The sequence below is a fragment of the Eretmochelys imbricata genome, chromosome 7 (assembly GCF_965152235.1).
Source record: "Eretmochelys imbricata isolate rEreImb1 chromosome 7, rEreImb1.hap1, whole genome shotgun sequence".
NCBI classification, from domain to species: domain Eukaryota; kingdom Metazoa; phylum Chordata; order Testudines; family Cheloniidae; genus Eretmochelys; species Eretmochelys imbricata.
This window is the reverse complement of record NC_135578.1, coordinates 27851576-27867813: the sequence shown is the minus strand read 5'-3', so window position 1 is coordinate 27867813 and position 16238 is coordinate 27851576. Positions and strand designations below refer to the sequence as shown.

At 40.8% G+C, this 16238-nt stretch overlaps 1 protein-coding gene across 1 annotated transcript in view; it reads left to right on the top strand.

The window, feature by feature from the left end:
• Positions 1-756: 756 nt before the first annotated feature.
• Positions 757-16238, top strand: part of CACNA2D3 (calcium voltage-gated channel auxiliary subunit alpha2delta 3) — a 722234-nt gene continuing 706752 nt past the window's right edge. The window contains exons 1-2 of the mRNA XM_077821951.1: positions 757-869; positions 1511-1592. Coding sequence (XP_077678077.1) covers positions 757-869; positions 1511-1592 — 195 coding nt within the window. The remainder of the gene's footprint in view (positions 870-1510; positions 1593-16238) is intronic.

Below are 16238 nucleotides of genomic sequence, written 5' to 3'. Positions count from 1 at the left end.
GGCCAGGGCTCCGGTGGGTGTACGCGGCCCCCCTCCTGCTCCTGCCAGCCCTGCTGAGCCCTTCCCAGCCCAGCCCCTAGGGCAATGTGCACTGCTCCCGTCAGCTCCCCCCCCCACCGCGGGAAGGGCTGAGTCGCACTCTGAGCTCCTCCAGACTTTGCCAGACCCCGGCCCTTGGCCCCTGGTCCCTCTCCTCCTGTGCCTGCTTTGCGCGCTCTGGCTCTCCGCGCTATCCCACTAGAAGGCTGCTCCCACGGAACCAGTGCATTGCCTGACTTGATCTGGGATGAAGGCTGGAGTTTACCGGAGACCTCTCGGCAGCTTTCCGTTTGTAAAGTGAGCCGTAATTGCAAGGAGGCAGCCTCCCCGCTTGGAATCAATAGGGGCTGCTGCCTCGCTGCTAAGGGCACTTCGGAGCAGCGGCAGCGCACTGGAGTAACTCCAGCACACCGCTGACTGCGGAGTTGTAAAGAACTACGTGCAAAGTGGCTGCAGCAGGGCTGGAAAACGCTTCGCTGTTACCAAGGACACAATAGTTTTTTCAAGTCATTAGAGCTTTTTCTCTGGTCCTCTCCTTCCATTACCCAGAGAGGGCCATTCTGGGGAGGGATGAGGATGGAGCTGTGATAGATATATATTATTATTTTCCTCCCCAGCGCTGCTTTGGTGGGGGAAAGAGGCTTTAGCAAGCAGCTCTGCTGCTGAGATCAGCTCTGCTCGAATTTCCCTAAGTCTTCTCAGCCTCTGAGAGAAACCATGATTTTGAACCTACTCCGGGCGTTTTGGGGGGTCTTCTTTCTTTTCTGGACCGCTTTTAACACAGCCCTAGTGGATGTGGTCGGATCGGAGCAGCAGATCCCCTTGTCGGTGTAAGTGTTTTCATGTTTTTGCTCTCCGACCGCGCTCCAGGGGTGAGAACTTGGAATCCCGGTGCCCAAGTTTTTGTTGGTTTTGTTGTTTGTTGCAGATGTTTGACTGCTCAGAGCATTTTATTCCCTTGCCAGTTCTGTTTGAAGTCCAGTGCCAATGATTAACTCACTGATGCTTGAATTTTATTTTGGGGGGGTGGAGGTAAACAGATATAGAAACTAAAGTTAAAAGCCTTTATGTTTGGAGGTGATGCATTTACTCACTCTAATATGCTGATTTCTCAGCTTCCAACGCTGTCCTGCCTGCTATTTCATCTTCTTTCTTGCAGCCAATTAGTATGTTAGAGATTATGCAAAAACCTGTCTCTTTACAAATCAGCTTGTTTGTTTTTAAGTGCAGCTTAAGCAGCTTGAAATCCCAAGCCTTACCTTGGTGTATGATGTGAACTACCTGCACCTTGGGGCTTGCACTTGTGAATAGCTCCTCTGTTCTTTTGGTGTGGTGTTATTTCCTAACCGTGCTTTTTGAGGCAGTATTGCTTAGATTCTTTAGAGTGCAGTTGAGGCTGTAGCTGTGTGTGTTGCCTACTGTAACATATGTATTACATTTCTTCCTGTCTTTTTCCCCCTGCTCCCCACAGTGTAAAGCTCTGGGCCTCTGCTTTTGGTGGGGAGATCAAATCCATCGCAGCTAAATACTCAGGTTCCCAGCTTCTGCAGAAGGTAAGGATCTCTCCAGTAGTAGTAGTAAGCAATGGTTTTAGCACAGAAAATGGAGGCAGATTTAGTTTTCTAAACAAACGGGAGAGCAGCACATCCTTTGGTCAGAGGGCTTTTTTTGCTCTGTATACAGTTCCTAGGCCCTGCTGTCTCCTTGCACTGCGCTGGCTGGAGACTTTCTGATTATCTGGTGATTTTTAATGGATTTCAGTTCCAAACAAAATTACTTACTTGTGAAGTGCACAGTGAAGCTTAGAACATAGCTATTTTGTCTCGTTACTCTAGTTTGATGTTTCAGCATGGAAAAATAGCTGCTTCTCTGTGGAAAAATGTTAACTTCATTCAAGGAGCAGAATTAGTGCATATTTTATCATTTGCATCCTGTGTTGTAAGCATGCAGTCCACTGTATTAGGGAAAGACGACTGCACCATTGTTTATCATCTCTGCTGTTTTTGCAATCCCATTATTTCCCAATCCTCTCTACCCGGTGCTGGGATGTATTACATCATTACAGATAAGGGGAATGAATGTGGTTATCTTCTTGCACAGCTGGGTAATAACCTAGTGAAGTAAAGCAAAAACTTGAGAAATTGGTTTAAGTCTACATAATTCTGAAGAGTAATGAGAACACAGAATCGATTATAAGACTTTAATATAAAGTTGCACAGTTCAGTTAGAATAGATGCATCTTCTGATAAAAGTTCCATATTGAGAACTTGTTTTTATAGTGGTTGATTAATTAAAAATTATGAGAGAGAGAGGTTAAAAGACTTCGGTATTGCAGTTGTGCAACATTTAATATATGATCCTCAAAGCATGATATTGAAATCCAATAATTTCCCATATATGAATGCCAATTAATCAGGTAACTTTTTTCAAACAGGACTTTAGTCCAAAGTAACTTGTTATGTATGCTGTGTGGTAATTGTTTATGGTGCATATTTTGAAAGTATTTATATCCTTTGGAAATTTATGCAACAGACAGTATGTCTTACATTGGTGATTCAAAAAGTTTATGGTAAAATTAAAATTGCAGCAATATCTGATTTATTAAAGATATGTAAGAGTACTTACTGTATAAGGAATTGATGTTTTCAATATTGTTGTTTCCAGTATTGCAAAAATTGAGTTTAAGTTTATATAGATCTTAAGAACAAAAGTATTTGGTGTCTTAGTGCTTCTCAAGGTCATTATATTGTCTGAATGTAGCATTTTCGGTATACAGTTATTTTAATCTAACCTTTGGGACCCTCTACATTCATTGTAGTCCTACTTCATATTTTATACATACTTTAAACACTTCTTTGTGTAGTTTGTGCCATCATGCTTTCTGCATAAACTATTTTGTAATCAGGAAACACAATAACATTACCTTTTTGAACTGCTGACCAGTATCTAATCAAAACATATTCCGTGTTTTGGAAATGATCTAATATTGTTCAAATATGTTAATTTTTAATTGAGCATTGCCAGATATGTCCTTTTAGTTAATATGGTCTTATTTAACTTTGTCCACAAGTGTAAACCTCTGTGCGCACACATGATTTTCAAAGTTTATCTACTGAAAATAAACTGTCCAATGTTTGATTGCAAAATTCAGAACACATTTTGATTCTCAAAGCTGTTAAGACCATAGTCAGTATAGATCCTTAATCATTCTTCTCTTCTTCACTTAGATACTGATATGACCACTTCTGTAATAATGTATTTTCCTTTGTTCCTCTCTCCCCCCCCCCACCCAGCAAAGTAGTAAGAATTCTTTCTGTTGGTGGTTATGCTATAGGTGACTGGAAGCTACCTCAATGCTCATTTTACCTTTGCATCAGCATCCTTTCTAATTTACCAGCAAATCTGTTTCTGTTGTTTCACAGCCTGACCATTGTGGGCTTATTCCTTGATATTTGTTTTTAATTTCTTGCCTTTTTGCCTTATAATATAATAGGTATTTAGGGCTGTGTTGCAGACAGTAGGATTTTATTTCCCACCAGCATCTTGGTCGCCATAATTGCATTTTAATTTTATTTTAAATTCCGTTTGGGACCTGTTCTCTGAAACTTTGCATTTCTCTACATTGATGGTAGTGGATGAGCCAGGATGGTAGAATGCTTTTACAGGTATTCTTCTGTAACGTTTTATACTTCCGCTTTCTTCAATTTGTGCAAATCAACACATACCAACCTTGAAGATTTTAAAAGTATAAATGCAAATAATTTTCAGTGCACGTAAGTCAGTGGTGGAATAAATCACAACATTTGATGAAGTGCTAATACATCAGTGTCCCAAACATGAACATTTTTTCAAGTGTCCAACAACTTAAGGATCTGTTTAGAATTTATTCTGACAGAATTGGGTTTCTAGAGTTAGTACATTTTAAAATAAGGTTGTGAGTTTACATGAATTGTTGATCATATCTGTGGATGAAACAATACCTTCCGATTAGGAATATAAAATATTAGCAGATGGAGTTATAAAGTACCTATAAAGGCACTATAGCTGATTGGTATAGATTTCTAAGTTGCAAAGTATTCTGAAGTCTTTTTCATATTAATTTTTCACTTAAAGGTTATTCAGTTAATTTTGTCTTAATGTGGAATAAGCAAAGTTATTTCACAGGAATAAATTTGAAATTGAGACTATATTTAGACATAGTGCTTCTCAACTATTTTATATATTGAGGCTCAAATGACAACTTGCTCAATTAAATTTGAATATGGAAGTTAAATAGGTTAATCTCTAAGGCCAAACTTCACAAAGATATTTACAATTAATAGTTAGTAATTATTCTGAAGTATTGTTACTTTAAGCATTACCGTTTTGAATTTTTGGTAGCAACTTGCATAGAAGTGATGGTTATTCATCATTCTGAAGCAATCTCTACGTAAATATACATTTGTGCTTACAACTATATAACCAAGTTGAAATATCTCTAGATGGGGCATTTCAGCATTCTGTTGTTGCTATTTCTATAGTCTGGTTATATTGTTATGCCCTTATAAAAATATGGGGCAGATGATGATGATTTCTTCCAGATTCTGCTCTAGATGAAATTCAGACTGTTCATATATGTTTAACTTGCAGAACTGAAAACTAGCCGCTTTTTAAACAAATTACCTTTTTTATGAATACAATTGATTTTTATACTGCATTATTTTATCTTTAAAGCAAATGAACACTACTGTGTATTCAGAACACCCAACTGAGAAAACAGAATATTGTTGCTTAGATGTTTCTAATTTAGGGACAGTTTGTCATGTTGATTTGGCATCATAAAAGAAACTGTCTGCATGCTGCTGCAGAGACACACATACTCTTCAACTAGTTAGCAGATACTGCTGGGTCCTAGGATTTGGTTCAAATTAATTAACTGTCCTGTGTGATATGTGCTGGTTGGGTTGGGAGGCAGGGGAGAAACGCTATTGTTTCCCTTATACTTTCAGAAAGCCTTAGCTTCACTTTTCATCTTGACATGCTTTTAAAAGGCCATATCTCTATAATATTGTGATTATGGCTAATTAGAACTGCAACAGATATGCTAGCATAGTCTGCTAGAATAGCCAGAATTTTTACCTACAGGATTCAAATCAGGATTTAAATGCAGTGGAGATGCTTATTTAACCTGCTGTAATAAGAATTCTGGAAGAGCTTTGTTTGGAAACACTGCTGTTCCCATTCTAAAGTTCACAGTAATAAAGGTTTCCAATTTAATACTGTTGCAGCAGAATGGTGGTAATGAAACACAGGTGATGCACCTTCCTTTAATGTTAAAAATAATTGGGCTTTACGCAGTAAAGCTCTTCAGGCTCCTATAGAGCTGCTGGTTCTTTAGCCTGGTTTATGCTTTCTCAGGATTCTATTGGGGAGTCATTTTTTTCATACACAGCGCACTGACATTCCTTTCTTGAGGCCAGAATTGGCAATATTCCATTTAATCAGTTGATATAGGGGCAATATAAAAACATCCATTTATTTATCAGCACTTGCTATTTAGGTTTCTTGCTAAACACAAGTTTATCCAAAGCTTTCTTTTTCTTATAGAAGGTGTTAAACTGAACCTTGACTGTTTACTTAACCACCTATTATCTTAAATTCTAACCGTGTGTATTGTATGAATATGTCAACTGCTTACTTCAAGTGCTTCCGTATAGTGGAGCCTCCCAAATCATTGCATTTTCTCAAAGCATTTTTTCCAGTCAACGTAACATTCCCTTTTTTAAAGTTTTAATTGCATTTTATTTTCCTGAATAGATTTGGTGCTCTATCTTCTTAGCTTCTTACAACTATGGAAATGTCAGTGCAACATTATTATAACAGGGTGATTTAGATCAATTAGTATTCAGCTGGTGCATCTGACTCATGCAGTACATCTATCTTTAGTTTTAAAACACATAATGGTGACAAAGTTCACTTTATTCAGAGAAATTTAGTCCAATCATCTTGACATTTAATTGCATTTCTTACTCCCCCTCCCCATGCAGCTCACTTTTTAAAAACCTTAATTTTATTATTTTAATTCAAGGTAATATGAATACTGTTGTCTGTATTGGGGTATGGGTCGGTAATATTGCTGATAGCGCAAATTAAAGCAAAGGCATAAATGATTGTCTTGTTGGACACTGGCTTTAAATTTTATGCCAGTTTTGATTATTAATTTTGACCTTGCAAAGAAGCAATACTGTATTGAGTCTTCTTAGTAAGAAATGAATAATATCAAAAATAATGTTAGGAGTAAATATACTTGTGATTTAAAAAAAGGTAAGTTTTATTAATCATATCGTACCAACATCACATTAAGTAAATTATAATTATATAGCTTCAAGTTTGTGCTCAGGAAAACTTCTGGGTGTCTCATACAATCAAATAAAAATTATCATTACAAAATGATAGAGAGATACATGCAAGGATGTAAAAACACTTTAATCCTAGATTTTTGCTTGAGTCATTTTAAGAAATTGCCTTTTTTTTTGTATGCATCACTTGTTGTTCCATCTCCTTTTAATCTGTGCATTTATTTGAGCCACATACCCCAGAAAGCTACTCTCCACACCAAACTGATTACCAAGCATTTAATGAGCTTGAATATTACAAAGAGACATAAAAGTGAATTCCCTTGGAAGGATGCTTTTTGTTTCCCTTTCCTCAAGAAAAACCAAAACACAGAGATGCTTATGCAGTCTACTGCACTGAAGCTGTAGCACACCATAAAAATTTTCAGAAAAGGTCCTTATTTAATATCAGTTATGGATCTAGTTGTAATATATGGATACACTCTCACTTTCCATAGCTTGATGTATTCTCCTCAGTCAGACAGAGGATTCTCTTCCCTTTTTTGGGGTGAAAACCTGGTTCCACTGAAGTAAATACAAAACTCTCATTACCTTCAGCAGAGCCACAATTACACCCTGAGTGTTTAGCCTCCCTAACCGACGGCTCTGGAATGTGAACCATAGCTTAAGGTTTGTAATGATCTACCATATAGTCTATTTTTGCCTGAGTCTCGTAGTGATTTTTAACATCTTTTTTTAACTTAAAAGAAAATGTCATTTCAAGCCATACTGCATTCCCTGCTTATTCACATCAGTGCCGTCTGCATCTGTATAGGTTTTGCAAGCACAGAATGATTCCATTGCTTTTTATTATTAAAGGTGAAAGTGTTCTGCTGTTGATATACCATGGAAATATGAGATGGTTTCAGTAAGTTTACAGTACATGCATTGTACTTTGAACAGTGTCTTTTAATATGGAAATTTTTGAGTGGACAATCCAACTGGAAAACATTAGCTCTTGAAAGGAAATGAATGCTAATTTCCTCACTTAATGCATTTATGGTTGTTTTGTTTTCACATCCTGTATTGGAAAATGCTAACATTTCAAGGTTAAAAGAGCCAGTCTCCATGCAAATTACTTTGACAGTGACGGCAGGTAGAGCCATGAACAGATGCCGCATTGTAATAGTGATTCACTTTTAAGCAACTGCTAATCAATACTCTACACTTGCAAATGTCATTACCATTCTATAGGGTATGATACTTTAAAATAATAATAAATGATTAACATATTGTAGAACACAGACATTATGTACTGATGGGAAGAATTATACTCTAGGTTGCTATAGAAATTTCACCAAAAGGCCTGCATAAAATGTTATGATTGCTACTACATGCACTTACAAGGCCCCATCACCATAGTAGCTGTGAGCACTTTACATAGTTTAGATTATATATAATTTTTCCAAAATATAGTGGCTATTTTCTGTGACCCACTTTGGCATGTAGCCACCTACTCTGAAAATACCAAGCACGGTGAATTTCAGTCTAAATGCCAAGTCTGCAGTTGGTAGAAAGCCTGAGCAAAAAGATGTGTCTTACTTTGTTCTAAGAGCATCAGGGACCCAGATCGATTTCCAGAAGGAATGGACTCGGACGAGCCCCTCTGCAAACAGCCAACCCCCAGATCTCAGTGACCCATCTTTGGATGGACAGACAGTGCATTGCTTCTGAGTGCAGGTGTCATGACACTGCATAAGGAAAGATACTTTTTAAGCCTACATCTAGACGTATTGGTAGCAACTAGCATCTGAAATTTGCAGCCAGTTCAGTGAATTGACAGCCAGTGCAGGCTCTATAGAACACAGGTGTGATATGATCTCCTAAACTGTCCTGTTTAAGAGGCAGGTAACTGCATGCTGTACTAGGTGGTGCTCCTGCCTGGCCTTCAGTGGAAGCCCCAGTCAGAGCACAGTGTGGGAAGTCTAGGCTTGAGGTGACCAAAGGAATTGGTAATCATGGCAAGGTCCACATTTGAGAGGAAAATATGTAATCTCTTAGCTGGCCAAAAGGAAACTACTATAAATTTGTTCATAAGAGATTCCCCCTCCCCCTTTTTAATCATACTGTTGCTATTTGGGAATGCAGGAGCACAGATGAGCCTACAGTAAGGTCACATGACTGTGTCCCAAGAACCTCTGAATCCTTTCTGGCAAGAGAGTACAGAGGGGTTACAGGAAGCTTCCGAGTCTGGTATATACATTCTAGTTCACCAAAGAGTGTTTCCCAGTGGTCCTCAAAGTAGCACCATGAAATGCATGTACAGATGTTGTGTAAGGAGCTGTGTACACTGAAAATGTTTTTCAAATCTGTGTCTGGGGGTTGGTCATCAGCAAAGATGAAAAACCAGTTAGTCAGAGAACAGGTCTTTACCCATCTATCTGTTTATATGTAAATTGAGTATTGTCTCGTTCACAGTGGGACTCCTGTCACCAGTCTGGATGGAACGCAACTGAAGGATTGTAAAAATTTCAGGAAGGAGTTTATAGGAAGAGAACAGCAGCTGGGGGAGAGAAACTTAACTTGAGGTGGACTTCAAAGGGTTTGCTTTGCTATATTTGGGGGGCAAAGAAGACACCTGGGCATCCCTGATGAAGGAAGTAAATGGACAATGGATTTCATGAAAGTGGGATCTCAACCAGGCTTGAAAATGCTGGGAGAGAGAAGCTTCTTTAGACAGGAACTAGAGTGTTATGATTTTTTTATATGTAACCATTCGTTTCCAATATTTTTACTCGCTATCACTTGGTAGTAAACTTATTCTTGTTTTCACCATAAATATATCTAAGCGCTGCTGTGGTAAGCAAAGTGATGGTCCTGAGTTGAATCTTACAAGTTGGGGCATACTGTTCCTTTGGGAACAGCAGGCATGGTAATTCTGTGAGTGTTCAGTGAGTTCAAGGGAATGCTCGGAGTATTCAAGGGTTGGTGTGTGCCTATTGTTACCTGTACAGAGAATAAAATGCCTACAACGGCTTGGAAGATTGTGCTGCCAGAAGCTCATGGCTTCAGGGAGCTGATCCACAGCCGGCACAGACAAGACTGTTTACACGCTAAGGGCAGGTGGTGGTGAAATGCCTCACAATCCTGGTACTCCTGGGGAGTGTCACAACCACCCTTTGTTTGTATATTAGCAGAGGCCTTTAGTCAAGAAGGTAGTTGTCATAGTTACAGGGATGCTTGTACTGCTGTCACCTCTTTGGTATCTGAGTGCACCCTGAACCTCCTGCCCCAGGTCAGAACCCCCTCCCGCACCCCAATCCCCTACCACAGCCCTGAGCCCCTTCCTGCATTCCAAACCCCTTGGCCCCAGCCTGGAGCTTCCTCCTGTATGCCAAACCCCTCATTTCTGGCCCCAGCCCAGAGCCCGCACCCCCAGCTGGAGCCTTCGCCCCTCCTGCACCGCAACCCCCTACCCGAGCCCACTGAAAGTGAGTGAGGGTGGGGAAGAGTGAGTGATGGGGGGGGAGAGGGCGGCGGCTCAGAAGGGGTGCGTGGGGTCTGGGGGCAAGGGGCGGAGCAATGACGTTCAATTTTGTGCAATTAGAAAGTTGGCAACCCTATTTGTAGGGTTCTGGCTTGTCTCTACTCTACTTGCTTTAGTCGTGCCTCATCACCTACACTTCTGTTTTATATCTGTGCTAGCTCGGCATGCAGTGTCTGTACTCTACACCGGGGTGGGTAAAATATGGCCCATGGGCCAGATCTGGCCCATCTAACGTTTGTCAGCCCACCAGGCTCTTTGGCTGTCCCCTTGTGATTGGCAGGCCGCTAAAGGTCCCAGAGTGGGGCACTCAGGCAGGCTACCTGCCTGCCGTGGCCCCACGCTGCTCCTGGAACCGGCCAGATGCTGCTGGCATGTCTCTGCGCACCCTTGGTGGTGGTGGGGGAGGCGGGTCCGTGCACTGCCCCCTCCCTCAGCACCAGCCAATGGGAGCTGCAAGGGTGGTGCTTGCGGGCACGGAGACCCACTACACCCTCCCCATAAGGGCGCGCAGAGACGTGCCAGCAGCAGCCGGCCACAGCTGCTTCCAGGAGCAGCATGGGGCCACAGCATGCAGGCAGCCTGCCTGAGCCCTGCTGCGCCACCGGCCGGGAGCCACCTGTGTGGTAAGTGCCTCCTGGCCAGAGCCTGCACCTCGCACCCCGTCCCACACTCCAACCCTCTGCCCCAGGTCAGAATCCCCTTCTGCACTCAATCTCCCTACCAAACCCTGCACCCCCTCCTGAACCCCAATCCCCTGCCCCAGCTTGGAGCCCCCTCCTGCACCAAACTCCCTCCTAGAGCCCTCACCCTCTCCTGCATCCCAACACTCTGTACCAGCCCGGAGCGCCCTCCTGCACCCAAACTCCCTCCCAGATCCCGCACCCCCTCCATTAATATAGTAGAAATGTGTGGCCCATGATGACTTACCAAAATTCGTGGAGTGGTCCCCCTGCAAAAATTATTGCCAACCCCTGCAAGTGTAGACCTATCCTGAAGTCCCACTATCTCATGTAGACCTAGGCAGATCTAGCTTCTCCGGGCATCTCCAACAGCTTCCCATGTTGAAGTCTGTTTCCCCCTTAGTACTCCCTCCAGCTGAAAGAGTGCTCTTTTAAAACCCTATCAGAGTTCTTTATTCCGTGGTATTTGGTGGCTCCGGGCTGTTTCTGGTCAAACCAGCTTTGTAGGCTGGCAAGAATCATCAAACCGAATAGCCTGCATTGTCCCTTACCATCTCATAAGTGATTGCTGATAGGTGACTATCTTTAACCATTCTTTTCCTTCCTGCCTGTGTTCTAGACAGACCCATATTAAGTTGAACCAATATATTCATGCAGTGAAAGCTATCCCAATAACCAGACCAACACATAATATTGTTGAACATTGAGATGTCCTGGAGGCACTTAGAGTGAGTAGTCATCACCTTATTCCTTGGACGAGATTAATGACCCCTTTGTGATGCATCTTACTTCAGTAAAAGTCATAAGGGTAGGCTATTCCTGTGTCCCACAGCAGAGCACACAACACTGTTACTAATCTGAGCTAGCCTGGATATATGATTTTGAAAAAGTCCATGTGGATAATTCCATCTTCCTACATGTGATGGCCCTAAAGCACTCTGAACCATATTATCTGCTCTTTGAGTTTATCTCAGAGGTGAACATGCTTATACATGTGGTTGTAAAAGATGTTTTTCCTTTTTGAATAAATTTTTAGTAGTTTCCTTTTTGGCAGAAGTTTTCTTAAAACCCCTCGTAAAAAGGGTTTCCCTTGATGGAGCTCTGGAAAGGTGAGTTTGGCAGACTCCCCTGAAGTGTATGTATATAGTGAAGTACACGCCATATTAGTACTATTCTTCTGTAATGTCTAAGTAGCTTCTACTTTTATTGTTCTTCAGATTATCCCGATGAATATGAAACTTGATTAGAATCTAAGTCATAATCAGGATTTGTGTGTGCTTTCAGTCAGGGTGGAAGTCTCGATTTAATCCTGAATTTCTACATAAAAGTGTGGGTTGTTATAATCTTAAAACATATTCTTCACAACTCAGAAATAGATGTAGGTTTCATTTTTAGAAGGCACACACTATACGTTTTTAAAGTGATTTATTTTGAAAACTTTTCAGATTAGTTTTATAGCTATATCAGAAAATGAATGATTGTTTATTTCAATTACCAAAGGTAATTGAAGCAAATATTTATGAAGTCATAAATAAAGGTGAACTATCTCCAGTTCAACAGGTTAATCATTAATATTTGGAGGATTTTCTTGCCATGCTGTATTAGGAGGAGAACCTCACCAGACAGACATTTAAATTGTTTTATTTAACTAAAACAACAACGTTATGTATTCTGGATTTTTTTTCTTCAACAGCAAACATATTCTGTTTCTAGAGAGAATGGTATGGTAGATCTCAAATCAATGAAGGCTAAACTCAGAAAGACCTCAAGACTTCTGGAATATGCTGCTCAAACAGTTTCAATTTTGTTTCTACTGCCTGTTCCTCCCTTCTCACATTTATCTCCTGACTTCTTCTTCTTGTCCAGATCTATTCCGCCCCCAACAATCTGCTATTCATTGAACTTTTTGAAACTTTGCACTTTTAGAGAGAGGTAAGGGATTGACTCGGTGTACACAAATTTGCAGAGGGACAGTAGGGTTGAGGTCTGTTGTTTCTCACCTCTTATTTATTTTATTTATTTCATTTATTTATTTATTTTTATTTTTATTTAAAACCATTTTTTCTGTTAACAAGCGTGTTGTCTCTGGAGACACAAATCCACAGTTTGAGAACTGCAAAACGAAGCATCTCTGATGGTATCTTCCAGTCTGAGCACTGAGTCCCATTGGGTAGATAGAAAGATTAACCTAAATCTATACAGAAGCCCTTCCAACCCCATAAGATTGGGTCCCTAATCCATGAACTATTGGAACTCATTTACAAAACTTTTCTTAAACATTACATGAATATATTGTGTCATAATTTATAATCCCTATTCCATGATGAAAAGGAGTACTTGTGGCACCTTAGAGACTAACCAATTTATTTGAGCATAAGCTTTCGTGAGCTACAGCTCACTTCATCAGATGCATTCAGTGGAAAGCTGTAGCTCACGAAAGCTTATGCTCAAATAAATTGGTTAGTCTCTAAGATGCCACAAGTACTCCTTTTCTTTTTGCGAATACAGACTAACACGGCTGCTGTTTGGAAACCTGTATTCCGTGATGAGATCTTTGAGCTATAATGTATCTTAATTAAAACTCTCTTTAGATGGGATTTTTTTTGATAAAATGCTTTTGGAGAAAAAAAAACTATTTAAATAAACAATTTTAAATTAAAAACAAAACATTGACTTTTATCCATCCTGCTTTCGTTGCTAATAACTAGGCAGCCTAGTTATGAAAAAGTTGCATCTCATGCTTAGCTCCACTGATTCACTTTCATAACAAAAAACTGACTGAACCTTTCTTAAGATTTACAAACCTTGAGAGAGTTATTTTTTTCACTTGTTTTATAGCTGGAATTAGAACTGGAATTTCTGAAGTTACAAGAAAGCTTTTCTGCGGATATTTCCGTTGTGTTGCAAGGATGACAATACAGTATTTTCTCATTATATTTTAGACAGATTCAATTTTATTATACTTAGGAAAAGCAACCAAAATCTGAAATTCCAGTTTCTCAGCATTTTTCTACTCAACATCTTAGCCTTTTGGCAAAATTTTTGAAGTCCTAGTTATTTAGTGGCATTTGTAGCTCTAAATGTAGAAAACTTGATGGTCTTTACTAATTTTGATTTGTCCTTTAACTTGCATTAAGCTCTGTGAACAGACATTTAATTTTTTAATACATTTGTCAAAGTATTAGCCAGATTTTAAATAAATTAAAAAAAGAATACATATGCTGATTCAATTGCACATTAATATATTCTGCAGTTGTATCAGGTCACAAAGGAAAATGAGAACTCTTTCTTCTGCTATTCTGTTTCTTTTCCCTTGATACATTCTGTCCTTGTTTACCTTGCTACCTTTGTGTGTGCCTTTGTGTGTGCTGTCTTTACTCATTTTTTTAACAGTTTGCGTTAGCTTTCTGTTACCGACTGCCCCATGCATGTTGTCTTGTTTTGTTAGAGCGGTGTTGTAAACCCATTTTCCCATTGGGGCAATGCTTTTTTAATAGTAACCTAGATGGTTTCAGTAGATTACTTTAGAAATCATTATGGGGTTGTAAAGATGGTGGTGAAAACCTCATGTTTTTACAGTTTCAGAATGATTGTACAATTTCTGGAATACAGAGCATGCCCTACCTTTCCATCACCCGTACTGTACTATACCAGGCATTTAATTGGTTCCAGGGTGGGTGTTACAGGGCTCCTACTGTATTTCCTGTAACTTGGGGTGGGCTTATCTTCAGCCTACCCTCTGGACTGCAGCTCACTCTCAGTCCTACCGCACTCCTACCACTCCTGTAAGGGGGACAGCAGTTACAGAAGGGTGGGGACCTCCCATGAGCCTAAAGCAAAATCCCAGGTATTTTACCTGTATTAACTGTTCATTTTATCCTTTTAATCACACTGGAAACTGGCCACAAGTTGCAACTACGGTAATTAACAAATCCACCAAGTTACCTCTGTTAGCGGTACTAAGTGCATTTGTACTTAACCAACTGTGGCTTGAAGGTGCTGTGAGGAAGGGGAAGAATTCCCTTGTCCTCTGCTAATTGGCCCATGGGAGAGAGAAGTTCCTTCCTGTCTGTCAAATGGCTGATCAGCTAGCCACACAGCATCTGTCAGGCTGGATTCCTGTTCCAAGTTCAGAGTGGTTAGGGTGGGGCTGCTGGAACAGAGTGGAAAGAGGCTCCATGTGGCCCCTGTTCCGGGTGAAATCCTGGGAGCCAGGGAATACTGGCCTTCAGCCCCTCTCCCACCCAACTGGCCAAGGGGTGCCAGAGACTCCATGGCTGGGAAGGAGCTACCTGGTGTCCCTCAGCAAGTGCCTTCCTTGATGTGGGGACTGTCCCTTTTCACCACCAGCACTATCAAGTTCCCCCCATCTGAGGCAGGTGGATGGCATTTCTCTTACCACATCTACCATTGTTGTTCATAGTAGCAAAGTATCTATCACAACTACCTGAAGCCCACCGAGGTACAAGCAGATTTGCTCCAAAATCATAAATCAATAAAGTTTCAATTGAACCTGGGCCCAGATTATCCAAAAAGTTCATAAAGCTGGTTTGAATTCCATATTTTAATAACTTATTCAAAAACTATTAAACCCTTCTGGATTACCCTGGCACATTCTAATATATTTACCCCTAAAACTGTAACATAATTAAATGAAAAAGTATTTTAAAGATGGCTTCATATTTACTTAGTTTTTCCCCCTTGTATATTTTAAATATTTGAGAGATTATTGTTCTTCCCAGCTCTGCATAATTTAGTCTTTTCACCCTATGGGGATCCTATTTAGAGTGTTAGAATTATATTTGTCTTTAAATATTTGGTTCAGTGAAAGTGAGGTCTACAAGGTAGCTGTGATAAATGAAGGTGGGGGGTAGCTTCCTTTTATGGAGCCAGCCAGCCAGTTAGCTATAAAATCTCTCTTAGTAGCTGTTCTCTACTTGCTTTACCAAAAAAGCGTTAAAAGTCTCACTGTGATACATAGGTAAAAGGAAGTGAGTGGGCACATGGCCAAAAGAGCCAATGGGAAGGCTAGAACTTTTTAAAACTGAAATAAGACTCTACTTTTGTCTGTCTTGTTGTTGTTCTTGGGGAGAGGCAGACAGGGCTGCAACTATGCTGTAAGAAGCTTGGGGCTAGGTATGAAAAATCATCAGTATCATACCTAGAAACTACTCATTTGAAATCCCAGATATGTAAGCACATCAGGAAATGTCTAGGACAGAGATCGGCAACCTTTGGCACGCGGCTTGTCAGGGAAATCCACTGGTGGGCCGGGCCGGTTCGTTTATCTGCAGTGTCTGCAGGTTTGGCTGATTGCAGCTCCCACTGGCTGCGGTTTGCTGTTCCAGGCCAATGGGGGCTGCGGGAAGCGACGTCCAGCACATTGCTTGGCCCACGCCACTTCCCGCAGCCCCCATTGGCCTGGATCAGTGAGCCGCGGTCAGTGGGAGCTGTGATCAACCAAACCTGCGGACCCTGCAGGTAAACAAACCGTCCTGGCTCACCAGCAGATTTCCCTGAGGGGCCGCGTGCCAAAGGATGCCGATCCCTGGCCTAGGAAGACACGATCTGGTTTCTTTTTTTATTTCTTTATGGCTTGTGGACTCTTCTGTGCTAACCCCAGATGCTTTTGTTTGCTTATAACCTTTTAAGCTGGAC